Source organism: Aythya ferina, assembly GCF_964211825.1.
Source record: "Aythya ferina genome assembly, chromosome: 6".
Lineage (NCBI taxonomy): Eukaryota > Metazoa > Chordata > Aves > Anseriformes > Anatidae > Aythya > Aythya ferina.
In genome coordinates, this window is record NC_140303.1 from 36,550,509 (window position 1) to 36,578,042 (window position 27,534).

General features: G+C 34.1%; 1 protein-coding gene across 1 annotated transcript in view; it reads right to left on the bottom strand.

Moving 5' to 3' along the window:
• The window catches only part of LRP1B (LDL receptor related protein 1B), a 542,116-nt gene that overhangs the window by 120,381 nt on the left and 394,201 nt on the right, over positions 1-27,534 (bottom strand). Inside the window, exons 42-51 of the mRNA XM_084523375.1 lie at positions 20,752-20,941; positions 19,983-20,187; positions 13,354-13,546; positions 12,762-12,887; positions 8,065-8,193; positions 5,641-5,760; positions 4,491-4,604; positions 4,140-4,289; positions 1,091-1,213; positions 355-474 (exon numbers count right to left, since the gene is read on the bottom strand). Of these exons, the coding sequence (XP_084379501.1) occupies positions 355-474; positions 1,091-1,213; positions 4,140-4,289; positions 4,491-4,604; positions 5,641-5,760; positions 8,065-8,193; positions 12,762-12,887; positions 13,354-13,546; positions 19,983-20,187; positions 20,752-20,941 (1,470 nt within the window). The remainder of the gene's footprint in view (positions 1-354; positions 475-1,090; positions 1,214-4,139; positions 4,290-4,490; positions 4,605-5,640; positions 5,761-8,064; positions 8,194-12,761; positions 12,888-13,353; positions 13,547-19,982; positions 20,188-20,751; positions 20,942-27,534) is intronic.

Genomic DNA, 27,534 nt, shown 5'->3' on the forward strand with positions numbered 1-27,534 from the left:
AATTTAAAGGGAATAGCAGAAAGAGTTGTGAAAACAAACAAACAAGCAGACTTTTAGAGTCTTAAGGCACCTACCTACCACTGAAATATAAAACTGAAATAATGATACACGTATTTTACCTCGGGGATGGGAATTAGAGAGGTTTGGTTTTGCCTATGGTGGTGTGCCCTTCACATCCTCACTGGCAGACTACATACAGATCATATAGTCCCCATAAAAAGGAATTTAACAAGGCTGTTGGCAGGGGAGAAGATATCCTCTGTCCTTTAAGGACACGTTCCCTTTCTACTGCCTTCATGGATCACTTAGTATATGTGATCTGACGTGATACAGAGCAGAAATTATTCTACTTACCACAAATAGCATCACTCTCATCTAAACCATCTCCACAATCATCCTCACCATCACAAGTCCATTGTTTAGAGATGCACTTGTTTGCAGAACAAGCAAACTGATTCCATGAACAGGACGAATCTAGGAATGACACCAACCACTACATTTGTTAGGTTCTAAACAGCACTGTGTTTCCTGGAGTTTAGCCAATGAATGAATCCTGGGCACTGCTTCGTTCTGTCATCCCAATTGTAGTGTATTAATACACTCAAATACAGTATAATCCTAATCTCTGTATTCCAGATGTTACCAGTTTATCTAAGAGTTTGCATTCACCAATACATTTTTAAAAATGAGCTATTAATTAAATCAATGATAAAACATTCAGAATGCTTACATTCTAATATTTGAAAACATGTTGCTAGTGGGAAAAGGACAAAATTTAAAAGCATAAAGCTGGTTTGTGTATTTTCATTGATGTTTTAACTATACTGAACTGCTTTATTTTGATAATAGGACAGAGATGACAGTCCACATTTTCCAACATTACTCTCCTCTTGATACTGCAGTACTTAAATGAATTTTAAATATTTCATATTCTTTTCTCTCTTTCAAGAAAAATAAGGATTTTAATCTGAAAATGAAGTATTAGGGACTTTTTTATATAGCTTTATATTCAATCTCAGAGACATACTTGCATACTTCTTTTTGTTTTTAAAGTGTGTCAGTGGTTACAGAAATAAGATAAAATGCTCACCACAGTGCAATTCATCTACTCCATCCTCACAGTCTTTCTGCCCATCACAAAGCCAGGTGTTCAGAATACATCTTCCACTAGGACAACCAAAATAATTTTCTTCACATGTGGGTTTGTTTTGAACTGTGATAAAATAAAGAATGTAATGTAAAATGGTCTCTACTAGTATGAATAGGAGCCTAATACATTTCTGCTAAATTTCTGAATACTGATGGACAACAAAGTGATTATGTTTAAAAATGTAAAAATGTTAAAAAAAATAAAATAAAATAAAAATTATATTATTTAACCAATAACTAAGTACTTTAGGGAGCTGAAATACTTTAGAGAAAAAAGAGAGCACAGCTTCAATTTAAATTAAAGGGACCTACAGTGGAAAGTATTAAGTATTTCTGTTAACAGATTTTTAGGTCAGGTATATCAACACTGCTTGTTGTTTTACACCAGCTGAAGAAATTGTACTTCTCTTCCATCTGCCAGTACCTAAAGGATAACCTAACTGGGGCAGTATTTTTGTCACATTCACTGGGATAAGCTATAAGCTTGACACATGCTCTAACTGTACCATTGAATTACAGTACTGACATTGGAGCCAGAGATTTAGATTTTATCACACATGAAAAAGTTATTCTTCCATGCTTTATTTCTTTTGTATATGGTGGAAGTCATTTGAGATTTACTTGAATGAATACTCAGAAAACAGACATGAGGAATGAAAACGTACCATATATTTAGTTTCAAGACACAAGTACAAGTATTATTCTAATGAGTAGCACACATTTTCAAAATCTCAAGAAATTTGCTGCCTGTGAAAACCAGGCAATATGTACTCATTCTGAAGCTCTCTGCAAAGGGTTCTATTACTCCTTTATTGTATGTACCAGGGCTATCTATAGTTATTTGTTTTGATTTTTTTCCCCTCTTTTTCTCTCTCTTTAAGAAAAAAAAAAAAAAAGTTATGATATTTATGGCTTCTGCAGTTGTATGAATATAAAAAAGGATAAAGAAATAAATAGGATGTTTATGATGGCTGGGTAGAAATTAAAGACTGTCCAAGTATAACCACCCCTAAATGAATATTTTGCCTTAATTTTCTGTAAGAACAATGACACTGAACAAAGTTAAGATTGTTAATGAGAATTATCACATTCATAACAGAAACAACACTCAGAAACTTAATGTGCCAGAGTCAGCCAGTTCTGAATGAAATGGCAAAGGAAATCACAAGCAGGTTGAATTGGAATGGTACTGTGTTCAAATAAAGGGAGGAACGATCCAGGCAATTAGTCACACATTAAAATGATGGAACTTTTGGCACACATTTGGAAAGACAGAATAAAAGTAACACAAATAAATGGACAATGCAATAAAATGCAATATCAGTTTACTTATGCAACATTAATTTACTAAAGCTATAGCATATTACCATCAAATCTTTTTTGGTATGGAAAAAAACACACAAACAAAGGAAAAACAGTAATTCTAAACTATTTTGAACTCAAATAGATGAGTTGAAAGAATGACTGGATAATCTGCAGAATTATAGAAATTAGAATGAAAACTATAATTTAATATGCATATGGTATAAGGAAGATGAATGTTCTTAATAGCAGGTTTAACTGATGTTAGTGCTGAAGTTCTAGGTATCCTCTGGATCCTTGTAATGTTTTCATCAATAAAGTTGGCACAAAGTAAATGAGAATTCTAATAGGTTTTAATGATGCAATGGGATTATCACTAGGAAAAACAGAATACTAAATGGGAATAATCAGATGATGTTAATTACTCGGCTAAAAAAAAATAGATAGTATTTAACAATGTTAAATTCCAAGTTTTATTTGTACTAATTAATAACATTAATTCTTAGAAAAAAAGAGAGAGATACTGGTCGTAAGGAGATGATTACAAGTTAACTAGAACAAGTCAATTATGAAAACAAAGAAACAAAATTTCTTGTGGGATCTTTCTCTCCAGTGCTACTGCATAGGTTCCAAGAGTAAATCTGTTTCAGCACTAATAATTTACTTTATCTTCTAATTTCATTAACACTATGGTCATTCTGACAGAAATTGCTAAATAAAACATCATGAAAGTGCAGGCTTTCCCTCAAATTTATATTATATATGCATATATCTTGAAAAAATATATTTCTAATATGTTAGTATTCTGATCTCATGAAAATTTCAGTCAAAAAGTTGGAATAATAAGACTCTTTAAACTGTCAAATACTTTTGCCTCTTGTTTCTTTCATGTATGATACTCTTCTCAGTCATTATTTTTGTTATTGGCTGTTTGCTCACACCTATTGTAATAATATTTCATGAGTCATCTTACAAGACTCTAGCATTATGAATTTATTTATTTTTATCTACATGTCATAAAGGTGGACTGTTTTTCCCAAGGAAAGCAGAAAGAGAGAAAACCAAGAGTTTGTATGAAAAGTTACACAATTTCCAGCAGTAAATACCTCTTCCTTTTCTGGAAGCCTACTACCTCAGTCTGGGGATTGGGACTAAGGTGTACCACAATCTCTTCATACTGGCTCAAGAGCAAAAAAATCACTGAAGCAATAGCCCTGGATTCTACCCTGTCAGCCTGCACCAAGTACCTCAACAAAATAAAAGAGAAAGTAAAAAACAAACCAAACCAAAACAAAAAAAACAATTCAACAAGAAAAGAAATACAATCCACTAAAACAGTAGCTAATAAAAGTTCCTGAGAAATTATGTGGAAGCTTGATGAGCTTGATATTTTAATGGTTTATTTAGATAAAAATGAATAATGACAGACCCAACCTAGATGAAACACAAAGCTAGATATTACACTTGTCTAAAGAGAAATGCATTAATTTGTAATAACTTGCATCATCTAATGAAATGCAAAATAAAAACTGGCAAGAAAAACTTCATTAACATATTTATCTCTACATTAAATATTAAGTATTGACTGAGTAAACATTTTGTAACATATTTAAAAATAATATTGCAATATATTTTTTTCCAGAAATGTGTGTATGCACACACACACACACATTCTTTTTAACAGTTACCTGGGCATTTTAGTTCATCTGTGTAATCTCCACAGTCATTAGATCCATCACATATCCATTCTGGCAGTATACAAAGTGAAGTAGAATTACAACTAATAAATCCTGTAGATTTTATTCCAAGTTTATAGAAATAGGCACAGTTTGTATTTTCTGGAAAGAGACAATAAATTACTGTATCATACCTAATACAGATTGAAAGCCTTATTGTTTGGTTTTTACGTTTAGCTTGAATTTGCACAGACCATGCAGCTGTTGGCATCCAACAAGTAATGACTATGAATTATCCACTATATAACAAGGAATAATCATGGAACAGATGCTAAGATGAGGCACAGACAAACACGAACTTACCACAGTTCTTTTCATCTGAAGCATCTGCACAATCAATGATCTGGTTGCACTGTGCTGATTTTCCAATGCAAATCCCATCTGCACAACGGAATTCTGTTGAAGCACATGTTGAATCTATAAAGTATGGTTAAAAAAGATATAAATTCATGTACTAAACAGACAGTCCAGATGCATATTATACTTATTATACTTAAAGCTTCTACCCTTTAGGATGGGACCTTCAGAACTCACTGTACCTTCCAAAGCTAAAACTTCAGTAGAAATCAGTAGGCCTAATAAACTCGAAAACATAAGTTTCTAATTTTATTTATTGAGCCTAAACATCTCTCTTTAGATAATCCAACTCAATTTGAGATAATCATGTGAGAAGGAAACAAGCACTTCCGGAACGATCTATGAATCTTTTAAATTTGTTATTTAACAACACATAGGGGTTCTTGCCTGTATGCTCTTCTCTCTACCCATATTCAGTTTAAGATTAAAAACATATAGTACTTTCTGAAGAATCCTAGCCACTGAAGTTACATGATTTTTAGCTATATATGGCATAATTTCTCCTCCAAACTTTCTGAATTGTAATGAAAGATTTGTGTTGTCTGCTAGATAATTTTTATTCATTCACTGAAGCACAATATGAATATTCATGTTTTAAAATGTAAAAAGAAAAACAATTTTGATATAAAAAGAAAATAAATTCCGATAAGTTTTACAAAGGACATAGACATTGTCATGCATCTGAGAAGCAAAGAAACAACATTGGCTACTTCAAAGAAGAAATAGTGCAGCAGATGCAGAGAAGAAATCATATAGCACATATTTCATCCGTTCCATCTGTGGCAAAGATACAACTTCATGTATCACTTAATGGAAGAAGTTGCAGTAGTATTTTTGGAGTTTTCCTTAGCCCAAAAAATCTCTCCATCTAGAGGACAGTAGGTGCAAAACAAAACTCAGCCTTGATAATCAGTCCCAATATATGATCTCTTAAACATACCAGTATGTACCTGCTCTTGTTTTTGAATTATAAAGAAAAAATCCAAACCCTTGTAATTCCAGTAAAATTATCTGCATTTTCTAATTACTTCTGTTTACATATGAAATATTTCTAGAGCAAAATTCTGAAACCACCTTGGAAGTAACTGTCATTTACCTTTACAGTCAAATTCATCAGAATTGTCACCACAGTCATTTGCACCATCACACACTTTGTTACTTGAAATACAGCGGCGATTAGAACATGGTTTAAAACCCTTTCGACAGCCTCTATTTTCTGGAAAAGCAGCACATAATTTCATTTAGACATCTGATACATTAACAGAAATAGCCTTACATTAAAAAAAATAAAATAAAATAAAATAAAACAAAACAAAATAAAATAAAATAAAATAAAATAAAATAAAATAAAATAAAATAAAATAAAATAAAAAACATACTCCAGAAAGACATTTTAAATGAAAATGTGTTTGAAGGTACAGAAAAAAAAAATTCTGAACTTGTTTTTGTCCAACACAACAACTTGGAGTGATGAGCAGATAAATAATGATTGAGAGTAATACATGAAAGCATGATGAGAAAGAACAGAAGAATGGCAAAGAAAATAATGAAAAAAAGGAAGTCTAACTACAAATTTTCATTATCTTGTGATGGTAGGAAAAAAAAATTGCTATAACTTCTGATCAAACAGCATGAAAAATCTAGATTGCTAAACCAAAACAGATTTGCCCTAAGCCAAATTCATCAATAATATGGAGATTAAAATAATAAAAAATATTAGCATAAAAGTTTCATACCTGAAAACTTTTATCTATTCATCTACAGCATTAAGTATGCCTGGATTTTTGAATACTAATACTATAAGTATTGGTATTGCTCAGGTAAGTGCACTATTGAAGAATGTATTCGTTTTGATTATTCAATCATATCAAAACTACGTAAGGTATTTCCTGAAGCCCTAAGCATTGTAGAATTAAAGCCACAATAATAAACAAAATTCATAATGTTCATTGAACTAGTTAATCAGTAATAAATCCAGCACCCTGTACTTCATCAGATTCAGGAAGCAACATACTCCGCACGACCTAGTACGTGACAGAATTACATCTCTTTTTCTAATATGTAGCAAAAAGTTCTGTATGGTTGATTTAAATCAGGCAAACCGTACACAAGCATATTGCAAACTAATATAATGTCCATCACAAAAATATGTGGCAAATCCATATAAATACAAATTGTTGGATATTGCATTTATATTTTTTCAGTATCAAAGAAAAAGTATAAAACAACTTTAGCAGCCCTATAAACCTGAAACTGACTGCTGATACATAAGACAACTACTCTGGAATAACAGAAACAGTATTTTGAGATTCTTCACCAGCTGCAGCTTTCTTTCTAATTTGTTCCCATATGACTTTATATGCCTTCAACCTACCTTCTTCTCTCATAACAAAGTACAGGAAACTATGAAAACTTAATCTTTCTGCTATGGACTGTGAATGAAATCAATGACTGAAGCTAACAGTAGAGCCAGATATATTTAATCAAAATAAAAACATGGCTGTGTTCTTTTTTGTTGTTGTTGTTTGTTTGTTTGGACTGTACTTTGTGTTGTAGAAAATATTTTCTCTTTATGTCTAAGGACTATACATAAATACAAATATGTTTGTATTACTACTACTTAGTAAGACAACCTAAGAAGGAATTCATGGATATAAGTCATTTACCCTTTAGATGATTTGAAGCAGTCACTTCAATTCTAGGGCTTCTGCCCACCAGGTAACTAGCGGTGTTTTGTATATTCTGGATTCTCGTTTCCTTGTCTGATGTGTTTTATTTTTTTTCAAATACAAACAAACAAACAAAAGCTGTAGCAGGCAAATTCAGAATCCAGTTGGCCACAGAAAAAAAAAAATGAAGTGATTCAGTTGATTATTATTAGGACAAGAAAATATGTGCAGGATAGAACCATTTGGGACAAATATGAAAGTAAAAAGTAGATGGCCCTGTATCTAATTTGTTGCAAGATGCAGACTGATTGGTGTGAAGAGTAATGTTAAGATATAATATTAAGATATTATATCTTAAGAAAGATATTAACTTAAACAGAAATTTGTGTGGAAAGATTTATATTACACAGCCATTCTAGTATTTTATACTTTTATTTTAGTGTTTTCAATTCACAGAGAAAATTTTACTAAATATGGGAACAGAAATATTGATTGTTAAACTAAAGCTGAAAATACCGTTGTTTTTGTCGTTGTTTCTAAGCTGTTTCCAACCTGTGTTTTTTGTAATTTTTTGTTTTAGAGATAGAAATATAAGAGAACTTGAGATGCTTTGTATTAAATATAAGCCAGCTAATACATGAAGTTTGCAAGGAAATACCCTAAAGTACAGTTAATTTTGTCCATATAATGTCAGGGTTTTGTTTGTTTGTTTGTTTTTAATCATTAATTTGGCATTTTCTTCTTGTGCATTTTAGTGAGCAGTTGATATATGCAAGTAGTAAAGTCAGAAAAACCAAAATAAAATTGTATAACTGAAATAACATAAAGGCAAAAAATCTGGAAATACTCACCACAGTAAAAATGTTTCTCATCAGACTTGTCTTTACAATGAGCAATGCCATCACATGTCAGTTGATAATCAATGCATTCACCATTTCCACATTCAAACTCAGAATAAATGTTGCAAGTAGAATTCTTAGCTAAAAATAAAATATATCAACACGTTATTTTTATACCTGTTACCCTTAGTGAAAATGAGAACAATATTTGGCTGCACTTGTATTAATCTCCTCTACAGTTTTAGAACACCAAAGTACAAAAAACCCCACAGCATCAAAATTTAAAAGCTCCCACACAGTAGTGGCCTCTAAGAGTGATAACTGATTTGTACATTTCTTGATATTTCACAGGAGTGAGGGCCAATATCTAAATAAGAAACACTCTTCAGACATTTCATGTTAGGGCAGAATTCCAATGCAAGGTAGGAGAGAGCCTGTAAAAGATATATATATATCCATGAACCAAGAGAGATTTGAACATGTAGTGAAGCAAGTTAAAGGCAGTAACTCTGATGAGATGATGACTTTGTTATTACTGTTCTCAACATTTCTTTACCTACATGCCTCTCCACAGCTTGTATATAATCATTTCTTAGGAGACGTTTTAAAAAGCTCTTCAATATAGCACATCCAAGAGCAAGAAGTAAATACTCACCATTACCTAGCGGTTAATTTGGACTCAACTCTCTTGGTGTACTGCACAGCTGCTCAGTGTGTACACAAGTGCCAGGATCAATGTACTTAACACACAATGTTAAGGCGATTGATTAACACACAAGGAAGAAAACCTGTTGTTTATACTTCACTTCTTTTTATTCAGAAAAAAATAATCATTGGTAGACATGAAAATTTTGTCTTCTCTCCTTTTCAGAGCAAATATTATATTTATTATTTTAATGGAGAGATGTACATATAATATTTTGACTTCTTTCTCTTGCATATTGATTTTCCGTTAGTTCGGTTAAAAAAAATAATAAAGTATTGCAGTATTTACACAGAATGATTTGGTTGTGAACTTTGTTACAGTACATTTGCTTTATATGCATGGGTCTGAATGAAATATCAAAGTTGAGAGAAAGGAGAAGTACACAGGACAGATCAAGAGGAAAAATGGGGAAAATATACTGTTTAGTATGTTTGTTGTTGTTGTTGTTTGTTTTTTGTTTCCATTATAATTACTTCTGCACAATTTCAGGAGGAACAGATGTCCACTACATGCAAAAGTCAAGCCAACATAATTTGAAAATAATTCTTGATTTGAGTTGAATATGAAGAAAAACACAAAAGTTCTGAAAATGTGGATTCTGGACAAGGTGAGGTCTGATCCTCAATATATAGAGTCCTTTAAATTTCAATCATGTTATCACATAACTGCTCTACTTTTTTTTTTTTCTTTTTCTTTTTCTATTTTTTTTCCCCTTTCTCAGCATTGTAAGGGGTAAGATGTTAGGGAAAGTCATCTGCAGTTAGCTTTGTAGTTCATCTAGTTCAGTATTTTAGACTGTAATCTTTAGAAAAAGTGCCCCCCCCCCCCCCCCCCCCCCCAAAAAAAAAGGAAAAAAAATCAAAATGTACGGGTAGCTTGCCTTCAGTTGAAGTCTGACAGTAAACCATAGATTTTTAGTATAGATTTTTATAGATAGTATAGATTTTTTCAAATCCCAATTTTCAGAAACAAAAGATTCAGAACTTTCAGAACTGTTTAGTTGATTACAAACAAGTAGTCAGTGTAGTCTTATTATACATATAATCATCCAATTCCTCTTTTAATTTTACTAAAGCTCTGTCTAAAGAATCTTCACTGGGAGTAAGCTATGTATGCACATCACATCCTTCCGGCACATAGTTCCATGTTCATAAACATCAATTCTGCATAGGGAAATTGTGATCTTAGGAAGCTACAATGGATGACCACATATTCTGAACCACTGGTGAACTTGAAAAAACAGTTATTTCTTATTTTCCTTATCATGTGTTGAGACATACTGGTTCAGAGCATGGAAAGATGTGGCAAGAAGAAAAATTGAGCAGAACATTGTCAAAACAAAACAAAACAAAAACAATCAACCAAACAAAAAGAAAACCAATTTCCAAGTAGTCTTCCAACTTAAATTGATACATTGGCCAACGGCTCAAGCACAGACTCTGCAAGATTAAGTAGGACAGCCCTATTTATTCAGTTACAATTATTTTATATATTGTAGGACATGTGTATTGGGTTTATGTGGCAAGGTTGTGGTAGTGGTGGGCTGTAGGGGTGTCCTCTGTGAGCAGAGCCCAGAAGCTGTCCCACGTTAGATAAGGGCCAGTTTCAGCAAAGGGACCTTTTGACACCGTCTCCCACAGCATTCTCCTCAAGAAACTGGCTGCTCTTGGCTTGGACTGGCGCACGCTTCGTTGGGTTAGAAACTGGCTGGATAGCCGGGCCCAAAGAGTCGTGGTGAATGGAGCCAAGTCCAGTTGGAGGCCAGTCACTAGTGGCGTCCCCCAGGGCTCGGTGCTGGGGCCGGTCCTCTTTAATATCTTCATCGATGATCTGGACGAGGGCATCGAGTGCACCCTCAGTAAGTTCGCAGATGACACCAAGTTAGGTGCGTGTGTCGATCTGCTTGAGGGTAGGAAAGCTCTGCAGGAGGATCTGGATAGGCTGGACCGATGGGCTGAGGTCAACTGCATGAAGTTTAACAAGGCCAAGTGCCGGGTCCTGCACCTGGGGCGCAATAACCCCAAGCAGAGCTACAGGCTGGGAGAGGAATGGTTGGAAAGCTGCCAGGCAGAGAAGGACCTGGGAGTGATGGTGGACAGTCGGCTGAATATGAGCCAGCAGTGTGCTCAGGTGGCCAAGAAGGCCAACGGCATCCTGGCTTGTATTAGGAACAGCGTGACCAGCAGGGCTAGGGAGGTGATCGTCCCCCTGTACTCAGCTCTGGTGAGGCCGCACCTCGAGTACTGTGTTCAGTTTTGGGCCCCTCGCTACAAGAAGGACATCGAGGTGCTTGAGCGGGTGCAGAGAAGGGCGACGAAGCTGGTGAGGGGCCTGGAGAACAAGTCCTACGAGGAGCGGCTGAGGGAGCTGGGATTGTTCAGCCTGGAGAAGAGGAGGCTCAGGGGTGACCTTATTGCTCTTTACAGATACCTTAAAGGAGGCTGTAGAGAGGTGGGGGTTGGCCTGTTCTCCCACGTGCCTGGTGACAGGACGAGGGGGAATGGGCTTAAGTTGAGCCAGGGGAGTTTTAGGTTAGATGTTAGGAAGAACTTCTTTACAGAAAGGGTTGTGAGGCATTGGAACAGGCTGCCCAGGGAAGTGGTGGAGTCACCATCCCTGGAAGTCTTCAAAAGACGCTTAGATGTACAGCTTAGGGATATGGTTTAGTGGAGGGCTGTTAGCGTTAGGTTGGAGGTTGGACTCGATGACCTTGAGGTCTCTTCCAACCTAGAAAATTCTGTGATTCTGTGATTCTGTGACCTGCTGCTGGCCAGAGCCGAGCTGCTAAATTATGTTGTTTGTGCCTCTGTAACAGCAGATTTAAGGAAGGGAAAAACCAACTGCTGCACAACAGCAGCTGGGAGAGCGAGGAGTGAAAGCCAGCCCTGCAGTTCTTAAGGTCAGTGCAGCAGGAGGGCAGGAGGTGCTCCAAGCATGCAGCACAAGTTCCACTGCAGCCTGTGGAGAGGCCCCTGGTGGAGTAGGCTGTCCCCCTGCAGCCCATGGGTCCCACATGGAGCAGATCTCCACGCTGCAGCCTGTGGAGGAGCCCCCGGTGGAGCAGGTGGATGTGGCCTGGAGGAGGCTGCGGCCCATGGAGAGCCCCCGCAGGAGCAGGCCCTGGGCCAGAGCTGCGGCCCGTGGAGAGGAGTCCACGCAGGAGCAGGGGTCTGGGGGGAGCTGCCACCCACCCGTGGGGGATCCATGCTGGAGCAGTTTGCTCTTGGGAGATGAAGCCCGTGGTACGGAGCCGTGTGGGTGCAGTTCTTGAAGAGCTGCTCAAGAACTGCATCCCGTGGGAGGGGCCCCACGTGGAGCGGGGGCAGAGAGTGACTGATGGAGCAGCAAAGACAAAGTACTACATTCTGACTACAGCCCCCATTCCCCATTCCCCTGCGCCGCTTGGTGGGAGGAGGTGAAAGAGGGTAGATGGGGGAAGGTGTTTTTAGTTTGTTTTGAATTTCTCACTGCTCTACCTTGTTAGTAATAGGTAATGAATTTTATTAATCTCCCCATGCTGAGTCTGTTTTGCCTCTAACAATAATTGTTGAGTGATATCCCTGCCCTTATTTCAACCCCTGAGACCTTTTCATTGTATTTTCTCCCCCTTTCCCTTTAAGGAGGGGGACTGAGCGAGCAGTTCTGGTGGAGCTCAGCTGCCCAGCTGAGTAAAACCACCACAACATGAAAGAGAAGTACTCAACAGAAAGAAACGGCAAATAAATGTTAAGTAGAATACAACTTCCCAAACTGAAATTTAAGGAGGGAATAAATATTAATGCTTTTTAACCTTCCAGAAGTCTTGTGAGACATAAATTAGTTAAAAGCCTGTTATGTGCCAAGCTTTCAAAAAAAAAAAAAAAAAGAATTGTAAACACTGCTAGAGCAGTATTTATAGTATATATGAGCAATCAAATTAATGACTTGGGTCAACTATCTTTGCTTGTGATAGTCAACTGCATCACACCACAGCAAAAACACTGCATCAGCTAGTATTACTTACTCACACATCTGTTATCATCTACCAGTATTCTGTCCCCTCTACATGAACAGTTCACTCGTCCGTCAGGAGTCAGAAGGCATAAATCATGACAGCCACCATTCATTTGTGCACAAGGAGATAATTCACCTGAAAAACAAACAGGACAAGATAGACTCTGTTTTATTAAATTTGCTTCAATGGCCAACATCTTAGAGAGAGCAAAGATCACCGTATTTCAGATTTATGGGCAATTGGTTCATGTTTTATCAGTCAGATGAAAATGTCAGCATGCCTCAGAGGCTAGCATGTTAAAGATAAACAAATGGAGTTATTTTGAATATAATCACTAAACAAAACCCACAACATTCAGAACTGTAGGTATTTGACAAGAAATGATTTAGCTACTATCAGAAGAATACCTGTAGCAGCCAATGTTCATTCAATACTATTTAGTTACCTGGAGAAGAGGTTGTATCACACCTTTTGTTACCAGTTCATACAACAACAATTTATGAAATGTTGTAAAATGTTTTAACTTTATTAAAACTAAGTAAAATTATTTAAATTGGTAATATGGAATCAAGAAAATAGTGTATTTTCTTTTGTAACTTACAACTGTTAGTATCATTAGCAACAGCAATAATGCCCATTGGCTGATGTGGGATATCAGAACGAAGAACTTTTGTATCTCCTCCTGTATATTTACTGGAACGCAGAATAGCTCTTCTCACCCCATCTGACCAAAAGATATAATCATCATATACTGCCAGGCTGAGAAAGGTGCCTGGTCCAGATTTAACAATGACCTAGAATACATAAGCACAGAAGAACATGAACAGGACTGTTGTCTCTGAAAAAAAAAATAATTTAGTTTCTTTATAATTTCTTTTTTTTTAATTATTATTATTATTATTCTGTGCTTACAGCACCTGGAAAAAAGAGATAACAACACACAAAATGTCTTAAAATGACAAGGGTTAACTTACTTATCAATACTTCAAAGTTTTGCAACTCCAGGTTTTCATTACTCCATAAGTCAAAAATCACAATTTAACTAAATGCACTTGTAAAAATACCTGCTCAGTATACTACCTGCTTAATAGCCTGAACAGAACAGAGAAAAAGAGATACTGTAGAAAGGCTGAACATCTACAAATTGCGTCTTTATGAATCAAACTGAGAAGTAAGTTTCAGAATTGGAGTCTTTGTCACTATGTTGACATTAGAAATGTGAACCCAACACACAAAAAATGCTTTATGTTTTAAGATCACAAAATTAAAGCTCCTCAGTCACCATAATAATTATCAGTTTAAAGCCTAGAAAGAAATTATGAGTTTCAGTTTGAATTAAAACTGCAGAAATACAATGAATTTAATTTGTCTGTCTCAATTCTTCTTAAATATTTTCATATATGTTCTTTCTTTCTGCTTATTGGAATGAAAAATTTAACATGTACAGTTTCTGTTCTGAAGAACGTCACACATTTGTAATCTGTCCTCTAGTTTAAAATTTAATTTTATCTGAACAGCAGATTTATTGGAAGGGACTCATTATTTTTCCATTAGAATTTTTGAAAGATAATGAAAACAAATAATATTCTAAACATGCTTATTGCATTTTATTCTTTTATGTTTCTATGTGAAAATTAGTGACTTAGCTACACGTATTAAGTGGGAACAATTCTGATCCAGGATGGATTTTATATCTAGCTTCTGCTTGTCATAGGTAAGCTGGGATAAAAGCTGAAAAAGAGTATTTTAAACAACCCAACAGAAATCTTTTTTTTTTTTTTTTTTTTTTTTTTTTAATAACCGTCAGTGTTCAGCCTATATCTCTACCTAGGTTACCATGTTTGTTTGTTTTTTTTCTTTTCATCTCCTATGTGTCCTTTTTCCTCTTTCCCAAAGGCCTTTTTAATAATGGCATGAGTTCATGGAAATCAACTTGAAACGTAGAGCATAATTATTGGCATACACACAGCACATTTTATGAATTTGAGCTACTCATGCTGACTGCACATATGCACATGGGCTGCACTGTGCATGCAGAGCCAGCTGGTACACAATTCAGCCTACCTGCCCGTGGGTGATGTGTGCCATGTTTTTTAAATGATAGCAGGAGAAAAAAGTAATATGGTCAATCCCATATTAAAATAAATCTTTGTCATCATGCAAAGAAATCACCTAGTAGAGAGGACATCTAGATTCAATTTCCTGGAATAATAAAACATTTTTCCCACTACAACTCTGCCTTCGACTTTTCAGCACCATTCAAATGGGAAGTATTTATCTCTATAAATTATGACTCTTAACAAGGGTCCTTTACATGTGTATTAATTACACAATACTAATTTTCAATATTATGAACGATAATGAGAATCCTCATCTAGTGTTAAATGTATGCCAATTTCTATTAGAATTTACTGAGAACATGTGGTTTTAAAATAATCTTATTCTCCATATCCTTATAAATTATTGTTGTCTTTTAATTAATTCCTTCTTTCAGTTAATTTCTGTCAGGTTACCAACGTTGCACCTCAAGATAATTTTGGAAACAGACCCAAGGTAACACTCACATCGCTGTCAGCCATCTAGCTTCCATACATTAGAGGACTTTATTGATGAGTGGCCTCTTTCATCAATTTCAATCTTAGCATTAATTTACAGAACTATTTAAATAAAGCAACTCACCGATGATAATTAAGTGAAATCCCTGGCAAAACAGCTTAGCAAGTTTAGAAGCTAGGGGGCATTTTACTCTTTGCATTGATTCTGTACTTCTACATAGGCTGATCGAAAATACAGGCATGTGGAAATTCAAGAAACATATGTTCTTTTTGATTAGATTTGCAACAGAAAAGAATCAAGAACAGAACATTCCCATTACAACTAATATATTTATAATACTGAATAGAGAAAATTGAAAAAGCCACCAAAATTTCACTTCTGGTACCGTTAATTTCCAAGATTATCCATAATTCCATCTGCTTTTCAAACACAGAAAGAATGAATTGCTTAAAAAGTCCCAAACCTAACAATAAACTATCATAATTAGAAGAACAGAAGAGACAAAACATGATGAACTTAATTGTCTAGGTGGCAGATGCAGCATGTTTTGAAAAAAAAAAATATATATATATATTAACCTTTTTTTCTGCCCTGTTATTTCTTCTAGTTCTGTTTAACAAAATCACACAAAAGCAGTAGAAATTTATTAGATAGTTTCTCTACAGAGAATGGGTTAAATCTTATTTTATTACTTGACAACAAGTCAATCTTATTAAAACATCTGCCTTCTGGTGGGCCTTTTTTTTTAGTTCAGGTTAATTTCCATATCTCATCATTTATTAACATAGAGAGAATAAAGCAATGTGATTCTTTAACTCAGAACCATGTTCAGGATCTGGATCTTTTTGTAACTGCTCCTGACCAGATCTTAGTGAGAATCTTTTATAAGACTTTTTAGCGCATTCTGATTTTAATGGAGTTAGACAGTCTTCATTTATAATTGCTAATATTTTGTATGCTTTATCTCTCTTTTAGCTGCCTTGGCCAATCTCAATTCTGATCTGCTTCACTGAGTTATCCACCTACTTCTTAAAGTAACGTTGGTGTCATGGTGAATATCTTCCAAGAACTGACCAAAATTACAATACTGTCCTCAGTCACACCTGTCTTTCAAATAAATATAATGACATGTCTGGAAAGTAATTTGAGATGTCAATCATAAAGTCAAGCTTTCTGTAAATGCACAGCGAAACCTTTAACATCTGTTTCTGTATTAAGTAATCTGGTGGAACAGATATGATAAAAAGTTACTGAAAATGGAAGTTGAACACCAACTTCGGAAGTATTTTTGCTTAACTGCTTAAATACAGTATTCTAAAAATACTGTAAATACAATACATACAATACAATAAAAAAAGTCTTACAGAAATTGAAGGCTATAATTACTGAAAGATAAAGTAAAGATGGAGAAACCTCTAAAATGCATTTTAACAATCACATCTGTAGGCCCACAAAAACATAACTGAGAACAAAATATTTGTATTATAGATGTTAGAAGATAATCAGACTTCTGTTTACAGAACACTAACTATAGATGTAGGTTCCAGATCTGTAAAACATTACAGGGCATACAATATTGAATGAGAAAAAATAAAATAAAATAAAATAAAATAAAATAAAATAAAATAAAATAAAATAAAATAAAATAAAATAAAATAAAATAAAATAAAATAAAATAAAATAAAGTAAAATAAATCAAAAATACAAAGATACAAAAGATACAAAAAAAAAAATACAAAGATACAAAAAAAAAAAAAGTTCTAAAACATGCTATCAGTTTTATCAGCTCTGTTCATGCCTAAAATGTTATATCTAAAGCAACACTGAGCAACCAAATACGGCTGTGCCACAATGCAAAATCTAATGGAAGGCAGGGTCAAAAATTGAAGAAAAAAAGGAAAGGGATTGTCAAAAAATGACAATAGCCAGATTTATTTTTAAACAAAGTTCTGATAAGGTAGCACAATAAATGTTAAAAAAATAAAATAAAAAACAACTGCATATCGTTTAAGTAAGAAAAAGTAACAAATATAACAAAAATAACCTTCCAAACTTGGAAGAGTACTTCAGCAACCACATATTAAATGAACTCTAACACTCCATTTAAAAGATACAACTCAATACTGCTAAATTATGTTCTATCCATTCATTGTACTAGATTACTGTGGTGAGCAGAATAAAAAAAGCAGCTACCTGAAAGAAATTCATTATATTACATTAGCATTTCATGTTCTACCCTACAATTGCTATCTTTGTTAACCTAACTGGAAACTGGAAAGCATCAAAGCAGACACGTGAGGAAACAGGTAATTGGTTTAAAGTATTTTTAGGGGTGGCTGAGAGCAAGACCTTGCTGAAAAACCCTAGAAAATCTCAGACCACCACAATGTGGGAATGATTTTTACTTGTGTCATCCTAATGTTACAGAAACCGGATATCTTGCCAGGCTGGATAACATACCAAGAATAAAATACTTCTGCCCTAGAAATACTTCACCAGATCAATAATACAATTTCATGGTTTGATTCTGGCATTCTTAGTAAGAACACATCTATGAGATGATGAGCAACTCTGATGAAGCACTGCCAGTGAGGTCAATACAGCTTAAGAAGATCTGAATGAAGATGCATGATATACATGACAATACCAAACTAATGCAAGAAAAGAACTCAGGAAACACGCACGATTCCATTTCTCCACATTTATCCTTCCTTCTTTTTGTTAGCTATGTCAAAAAAGACAATATATTATTTTCTGCCTGAACTTCTCATTGTAATAAAATTTAAGCTCCTGATTGCCCTCTGTTCTTCCAAGGGATATATCAGTTAAACATCTGTGAAAGAAAATTTTGTTGGAAAGTTTGAGGAAATTCAAGTTTCATGTGTACCTTGTAACTTTCTCATACGTGTTTTCCTGAATTTTATTCCGAGGTAACAGGTATGGTGGGACATGTGTATGGTGGATCTGATTAAGTATTTTGCTGTCTATATGTTTCTTGATACAGATTGCAATCAGTTTTTAAATTCTTTGCAGTTTGACACTGATTTTGGAACCATGGTCTTGAGGTTTCGAAAATAAACCATATTCTGAAGGTATGACTATATTTCTTGTATTATCTAGCTCCCATACTTTACATTATTTATAACATTAAGAAAAGGCAAATAGCTGTACATACTAAGCATGAAAAGATAAATACCCTAGTTGACTGTGTTAGTTGTTATATCCTGAAAAATTGTTTGCCTGTCATAACACGTTGTGTGCCATCACACGTGAAAACTCAGATCAGCATTTCTGACAATGGCGTTGATTCTCCCAAAACAGGTATTGGTGTTGGATGACAGCGATAGCTATAGTATAGCTTTGTATAAGTCACCCACTACAGCTCCCAAAAAAGCTTTCAGCATGCTGTTGTAACTTGTAACCGCAAATCTTACTACTTTTAGGAGCTTTTTTGTTTGATGTAACAGAGAAGGAGAGTTAAAAGTGCAGAAAGCCAAACGAAGAGATGATAGACTAGAAGAGGTAGAAGTGTCAACAATCAATGCCTGAAAGAATTAAATGACTAGTTTGTCTTGCTGATGCAAACTGAAAGCCAGAGGTTTTGATGAAAAGGTGGAATTTTAGTAATGGTTTCTGCAATTAAACGACATTATCTCCCATTTCATGTTTGCAATGCATATTTTGTTCTATCCTGTGCAGGATCAGAAAAGCAAAACTAAATACCAAAGGAAAACAGAAAAAAGGAGCAGTACAAGACAGAGGTATGGACCAAAAAGTAAAAATGTAGCCAAAATATATAGGAAAAAAAGTCAAATCTAACAGGAAAAAATAAATAAAGCATAAGAAAATGATGTAAGAATTCCTGTTGATCTAGAAGAAATGCAAAAGAATATCCGCTCTAGAAATGGGTATTTTCTAGCAAAACATTTAAAGCCCAGAAAATATTATTATTTTCAATTTTACTACTAAGAAGCTAAACAAGGTGTTTAGTGACATGTTCTTCATTTACTTTATTGTGGACTTTGGGAGGTACAAGTTCCCTGAATGGAAGGCCTCATGAAATATCAGAAATGTAGAACTAAACATGCAAGTATGTTGTGAACACAGACCAACTACCTTTAATATATTCCAACCAAAACATAAGCTAACTGAGCACTCCAGCACCAAAATGTATGATGATAGAAGAGTAAAGGAGTACAAACATACTTTAAAATTGAGATTTAGAAAAGTAGGAAATGAGATTTGTAGAATAACACACTCATAAGCATTACACAAGAGAAATTCTGGTGATTTCAGCAAAGCTTTACACACAAAGAAAAATTATAATTCTCCTATGAAAAGTAGAATATCTCTCTATGTCTTCTACTGATTTCTACATTTTTCCCCACCATTTTCCAAGTTTATACAGATTTTTTAGTGCAGTGGTGCTTCAGAACCAATATCAATGTAGAGATATTGGTAATGGTCTGCATATTCAGAATTTCACAAATTGGAATGTGCCGAGGTAATAAAGCACTACTTCTAGGTCAGATTTTTTTTTCAGTTTAAGATATAATATACAACTAATAGTAGAAGAAACATTATTTTTGTAACATTTTGTTCACTTTAAAGATGGTAACAAATGCAAACTAACAGATTTGCAGTGAATATATTTGTGATTTATGTTTTACTTACATATCTTTGTGATCCATCATATTCACACCTCTCTATTTTTCCCAAGCTGCCATCTGAAAAGTAAAGTTTCTCCGCCCTATGATCAATGGTGAGTCCATTAGGTGTCAGAATATCTGTACTAATGATAACCTGTGCATTCTTGCCTGAGAGAGTAGATCTCATGATGCTTGGGAGCTGCTCATTCCAGTTAGTCCAAAACATTAAGCTGTATTAAAATCAAAATAATAAAGAAAACCGTAAGATACATTTTATAATTTAATTCTCTTTATGGAATGAACAATAGAAAAAATACATGCCAAAGGACTTGTATGTAAAAGAGGGATAATAGGGAATCAAGTGACCTTGGTATGTTCTACAGTGGGCACATCAGGCTCCTGGCTGATGTTGAACAATGGTAGACAAAATGTTGTGGAATGAGATATGGATGTAATTTATACACTCATCGAAAGTGGTGGTAGGGGAAGTGAGACTGCCCATTTGCATTAGCTGAAATTTCTTGAAATCAGCTTGGATTTTTAATGTACCATGAAAATGCAATCAATATTTGATCTGAAACATAAAAACATACAAAATCTTGTAGCTTCATTCTGTGATTGCTTTAAAAAAATTATACTAAAGTTTGTCTTGTAAAACAAGAAATCCACTAAACCTTCATAGGGTTCAGCTGTATGAGATGACTGTGAAATAAAGAAATGAAAAGGTCATGCTGTTTTCTTGACATTAGTTAAAAATCAAAATCTGGTAAAAGCATCATCATCATCATACATACTTTTGACATTCATCTAGAGCTAACACATGTGGATGATCATCTTCAGACATTGTTATTACTGCTTCCCGGTTGAATGCACCTCGACGTCTCTGGTCAACGGTGTGTCTTGTGATTGAGGATGTGGTTGAACTGGTCCAATACAGAGTGTCCCAAGCTCTATGATAAGCAAGTCCCTCCACTGACCCAACATCTGGAAAACATGGTTACAGAAAGAGCAAATAAAACTCCTTTTAAAGAGACCTTTTCTTATTTAAGTTGATCCTGCAAAATCAGAGTTGGGAGAATCACAGAATTCAGCCTATTATTCCTTTCAATTATCATCGGTATCATCAATTCCTTTATACTTCCACCTTCCACCTGTGTTGTTTTTGTTTGTTTGTTTGTTGTTGTTGTTGTTTTTTCATGGAACCAAAGTTAAAAAATATTGAAAAATATGGGGAGCAAGATCACTCTTAATATCCTTGTACTGTATTTGTCAATGCTAGCACTTGTTGAAATAATATTTTCACTACAGTGTCTCCAGCAAATACATTAGAAATAATAAGCTTTTATTCAAGATGGCAGTAAATTAGTTACAAGTTTGGTCTTCATTTAAGAGAAGTCTTGGCATGTTTTTACTAATTACTTGTACTATTTCACCTTATCTTTGGATGTATTTTGTAACAGATATACACATTACATTAATAGGGATCAAAATGTCCTGTTACTGTTATATGAGTAGGCTTTTATAAAACATCTGAAAAACATTGAAAAAAGACCAGCTTTGAATGTTGTAGCATCAATACACTGTTTTAGTAAGCCACAATACCACACTCTTTCTTTCTACATAAAAAATGCGTTAGAAACAAAAGCAAATATTAATAAGCAGCTAAAACATATATTTAACATCCAGAAAAGATAAATTGCATCTGATTTCAATGTATAAAAGTGACAGACTGTGAGAATTAGTAATTATTTCCTACCATTATTTTTGAATTACCACAGAAATGCATGTTGATTACTTCACTTATTATTTTGTTAGAAACAATTTTAGACCAGAAGGTTCATACAGCTATTAATGAACTATAGAAGACAAAACCTAAAAATATAATAAGGATTACATTATGCTGATTTACACTCAGCTTTCAGGAAGATGTAATTTTTACCATGCAATTCATACAAACAGAACAGAAAGTCCCCAAATCACACCAAAAGTTTAATCACACCAAAATTGCTAACACTAAATTAAAACTATGAAGTAAATAATTAATCAGTATTTTAGATTTCTCGTTCTTTGCATTTGGAGATCTCCTGATTACATTTTCATGATTTAACTGTAGAGAAGTCACAGCAAATTACTTACAGAAGAAAGGACAGAAGAAATAAATTGGATGACACTCCTTAAATGGAGGTGAATATATGTAGAAAAGCTATCCCTACCTATGAAGGGGAATTAATGAATAAAATATATTTAGTTCACTTAAAGTAACTCAAGAAAGTGAATGAGTTTTAAACTGGCATTGAAGGCAACTTGAAAATTACAAAAAATTATTCTGACCATTGTAAAGGTTACCTTTTAGATAAGAATTCTGGATGTGACAAAGATTAACAGGTTACAAGTATTTCTTTAAGAGCGATGGCCATATTCATTTATTTTTAATTTTAAGCATGAAAACATATTGAGATATAGCAAATGAATGCTTCTTTCCTTATTTTTTACTTTTTTTTATTTTTTAATATACATCACAATTTGAAATCAAAGAGAGGTAGTTCTTTCAAACAGCAGGACAGAGATGTGCAAGTACTTTAGTACTTTAAAACCAGTTAGAACATGCCTGAATGCTGGCTTATAATCAGCTATGGTTTACATAGTTTCTGGTATCATCTTTCTGTATGATAAATTAAGAAAGCTAGTTGCTTCATTCTTGGATATTGCAACAATGAGCTCCCACACCACATGCATATTACTTTATGCCAGGAATGAATGAAACAACTAATTCCTCCTGAAATGTACTCTGGCATGGTTCTGGCAAAAAAAATATGCTGCTGAAACAACACTGCAGGAAGTATAAACAGTACAATGCCAGACTTCGTTCCTTTTGTCCACAGACCTCCCAACCACTGAAATCTGTACTTCTCAAACACACCATAACTTTCTCACACCATACTTCAGGACATGCAAAAAATATTCCTGACAACGTAACATTAAAATATTACTCTTAGGGCTGACATGGCCAGCACAGTATTTTAGGCAACATGAAACAGATGAAATCCTAACAATAATAATTTCTCAGAGCAAGAGAAACACAAGATAGGATTAAATGGAAACTTGGGATTGTCTAAAACATCGTTAAGGCACTAGGCCAAGCACTGTGTACGTGAACCATTTTGCACCCTGGTCTGGATCCAGGATTATTTCCAGGGCAGAAATCTGAGATATAGGTACTGATACACTTCTTGGTCAATTTTTGCAAACCTTCGATTAAACTGTGAAATTAAAAGAAATTTTAGGAAAAATGATAAATGTTAAAAATATAGAACCATGAAAACAATTCTAATTTAATCTATTAATTTCCATTTCACTTATGTTGAATTCTTCCAATTTGCCATTGCCAGTTCTGTATACTATACTGACATTTTCTGACCAATTCTGCATATTACTTATCATGAACAAACCATCAGAGCATTTATCCTTTTTTTTTTTTTTTTTTTTTTTTTTACCCTTTCATATCTATGCAAGTTGAATGTTTCCTTAATTTCCTTAATTATGGAATTTTTTCGAAAAATTAAACCAAGCCTTTTGCTTGGTGGATAAAGACATAACCTTTAGGTGAAGATTTAACGAAGATTTGCAGCAAATCATGCAGCAATCGAAAGGCACCTATCAGAAAATAACAACAAACCAAACCAACCAAACAACAACACATTTCCCTCATGTAACCTTTTGAATTTCTGTCAACTTCAGCTTTGTTACTTGTCTGTACCTGTCAAGAGATTCAAAAGCAACCTGTTTGTACAACATAGACTAAGACTGTTCTGTACTAGAAAAAGGATAGTGATGTTCCTGCCACAACTAAAATGATTAAAATGGTCTTGAAATAGAAGATATATGTGGGTTTACTTGTAATTTCTATGCTTAAGAGGTCTTTATTTTTCTACAGAAATCATGTTCTTGTATAATCATTAACATTATTAAATTGGACAAATACATCAAACTGCAACTCCAGATCAGGGTGTGTAATATATTCCTACAGTATGAATATTATGAATAATGAAACGGTCACTTCTAAATTTTAAGAGTCATGGACAATTTTGCCATATATGGAGAAACATTTAGCATACAGATGAAAAATAAATATTCCTCTTGTTTGAATTAAAAAACTAAATGTTCTGTTTTGAAAAACCTTGCAATATACGCATGTTCTGAATGGACAAGAACTTCAACAAAGTAATCAATAAAAACACTATTTAAGAGAGAACAACAGCAACAATTCTAAAAGAAAAATTTAAAAGCTAATAAAAATACAATAAATCTCTAAGATTAAGAGAATTTCAAAGTCTTAGACTTAAGAGAAAAAAAGTAATCTGAAAGGTTATTGCTTAGAGTCAGGCTGTAAAGGATGCCCAAAATCAAATATCTGAAAGAACTTCTTCACGGTGAGGGTGATGGAGCACTGGAACAGGCTGCCCAGGAAGGTTGTGGAGTCTCCTTCTCTGGAGATATTTAAAGCCCGTCTGGATGCCTACCTGGGCAGCCTGCTCTAAGGAACCTGCTTTGGCAGGGGGGTTGGACCTGATGATCTTTCGAGGTCCCTTCCTGTGATTCTGTGATATTCAGTTATGGAAATGTGTTTTCATAAAAAGAATTTCAGGAACTACCTGAAGTATTTGTGATCTTTTAAAGATCTCCTTAAAGATCTCCTTTAAGGTCTCCTTATAGACTGATCTCACCTTTGAGCAACCTAAATGTGAAACTATTAAACAGCTCAGGTGACCTGTGAGTGGATGATGAGGTTTTCTTAAACACCACAAAATCACTTTGACTAAAATATATGCTTAGTCAGAAAGAAAAGTCAGTTAGAAAGAAAAAAGAAAAGAAAAAACACTATATGAACACTATCTGTAAGACAAGAATTAAATGCTAACTAAATATTGTCTGCTGAAAACATATACCAAGTGCATATGTTTAGTTCCACTGGAAATAAAAATCCTGAAGAAGTAATACCAAGAATTCTCCTTTATTTTTCAACAAACTTTTTTGATCATGTTGCTCACTTATGAAATTGAGAACTCCACCGAAACAAAAGAGAATCATTTAATACTTTTTAAAAACCACAAATCTGTAAGGAAAGTGGTTTTAAAGTCAGTGACATAAGGACCAGACAGTAAGTGCTAAAGTCATCCAAGATTTAGATAAATTCTTACAATGGAAAACAAAACTACTTTTGTTCTTATTAACATTGAGTATGAACAGGATGAATTATTCAGTACATCATGTAGAAAAATCTTCAATATAACTAGGATTTTTGGTTGTTTGTTTGTTTTTACATTGTTTGTTGGTTAAAAATATGTTTTGTTTTACACATGGTAGTCAAGAAACATAACATGCATATAAATTATTTTAAAGTGTCACAAAAATTAAGTGTAATTAAAAGCAGGTACCAACTAAGGACAGAAGTGGCCCTCAAAATGGTCCTCTTGCAATCTTCAGATCCCCCTCCTCAAAACTAAATCTTTTATCAACTTCATATTGCCAAAGCAAGGTCACTAGAGGAGACTCCAAAGCAACTGAATTCTAGTGTCACATCATTACCATTTTGCACTGAAATTATTTTGCATTTACTTAATTCTTACTCCTTAAGGGATACCCTAGACTACATAGGGATTTTGTTGTTGTTGCAGTTACTATATCATCAGATATTCAGTTACTTTAAAAAATAAGGGAAATATGTTCTCATCCTATTTTGTGCTACAATTGGGGGATTCAATCCCAAATCTACTGACAGGATGAAAATTAGTGATTTGTTTACTCTCAGACTCATATTTTCATAGCATCATACAATATTCTAAATTAGTATAGCATAAAGAAACTGGAAATGAAAAGAAACACATTTGTTTCACTGACATATTGAATTAAAACACTGATGGCATTAGATGCCTACAGCACTGATTAAATTTATTCTAGGCATGAAGCAACAGTTTATGATTTTCACATGAATAGCATACTTAAATGAAAGGAACATTAATACAATATGATATTAATATACAAATACTCACATTATTCACCTGCCACTGACATTCTGAATTAAATCAGCAATGGGGTGTATAACTGATTAAATATCTACACAAGAGAATGCAACAGCTTATGATTTACAAAGGCAATGGTAGAGCGATCACATCATTATGTTGCCAAATGCTATCTATCACTTTTACTGAACTTAACGAAGATGGATTGCATACCACAGATGAGATGCGGCCTATAAATATTGTCATGCTGATCTTCATCTGACTTTCCCAGGGAAAAGACAAGCAACAAATCAATAACTGAAGAACTCAGATTAGAGCTCCCTCATTACTGCAAATACAAAATAAATACTTAAGGGTGTAAAGTTTAAATTATCCAATAGTTCTAGCCACTGACTTTCGGTAATGTATATACTATTTCACTGTCTCCTAGATTTTGATCTATCTTCTGCAAGTTTTAAAATTTTCTAGGAAGTTTACAGTCAAAACTTTCTTAGTTTTGACTGCACCAGTTCAACTACATTTTTCATTTAATTTCATATTCTTACACACTCCTTTTCTTTAGCAAAGCTGATAAGCAAGAACTGTCAACAAGCTGTTAAAACAAAACAAAGAAAAAATAAATCAAGATAAGTTATATTTGACTCAAAAATTAGAGACTGATTTAATTTATTAATTGTTTCTGACATCAATCATATATATAACAAGCACACAGTATGTTATATTGTAACAGAAACCTTAAATATCAAATATGACAACTCTGTATTGCAACAGTTCAATTAACTCATTATCCTGTTTAGCCTATAAATATAATTTTAGTGCACACGTAAAGTTTGCCAAAATTATACCACAAATCACCATTTTTCTATATCTGTTAAGTATAAAATCATGCGGTACAGTACTAGACATTAAAGATGCAATAAGATAATATAAACAGAGGCTTTGGGTTCTTGCAGGCAAGAACTACCTTAAGTAGAGGACAGAAAAAACAGCTCCGTGGATATAAGCTCTCTATTCCTTCAAACTGACTAACTGACTGCAGTAAGCATGAAAGATGAACATTTGCTGTGAATGAACTTAAGAGAAATAAAATCATTTTGGAATCTTGGTGTGTGGGGGGGGGGAGGGCAAAAAAACATCCTCATTTTTTCAGAAAGTAGAATACTGGAATCTCAGATTCTAAAAAGTTCAGTGACTTTCTAACAAGTGAAAATTCAGTCTCTGTGTGATAACTATTCACAGAACACTTCTTAAATATGTGGCAAAAAGAAACTAATAGGTAAGTATCTTTCTGGATTTATAACATTGACTTAGTCTGCATCCATGAAGATGTATAAAATATTATGTGCAATCACTGTACATGTGAAATAAGTATGGCATGAATGGCAGGCAGATACCCAAGTAGTAGGATGTTTATAGCCTAGTCAATCAGCAAACTCATGAAGGTCTACACAAAACACCTGATGAAACTGCTCAGGCAAGGAGTCATTCTAATTAAGCATGGAAAAGACCATGAACGTAACATGCAGTTGATGACTTTAATCATACTTAGATGAACTA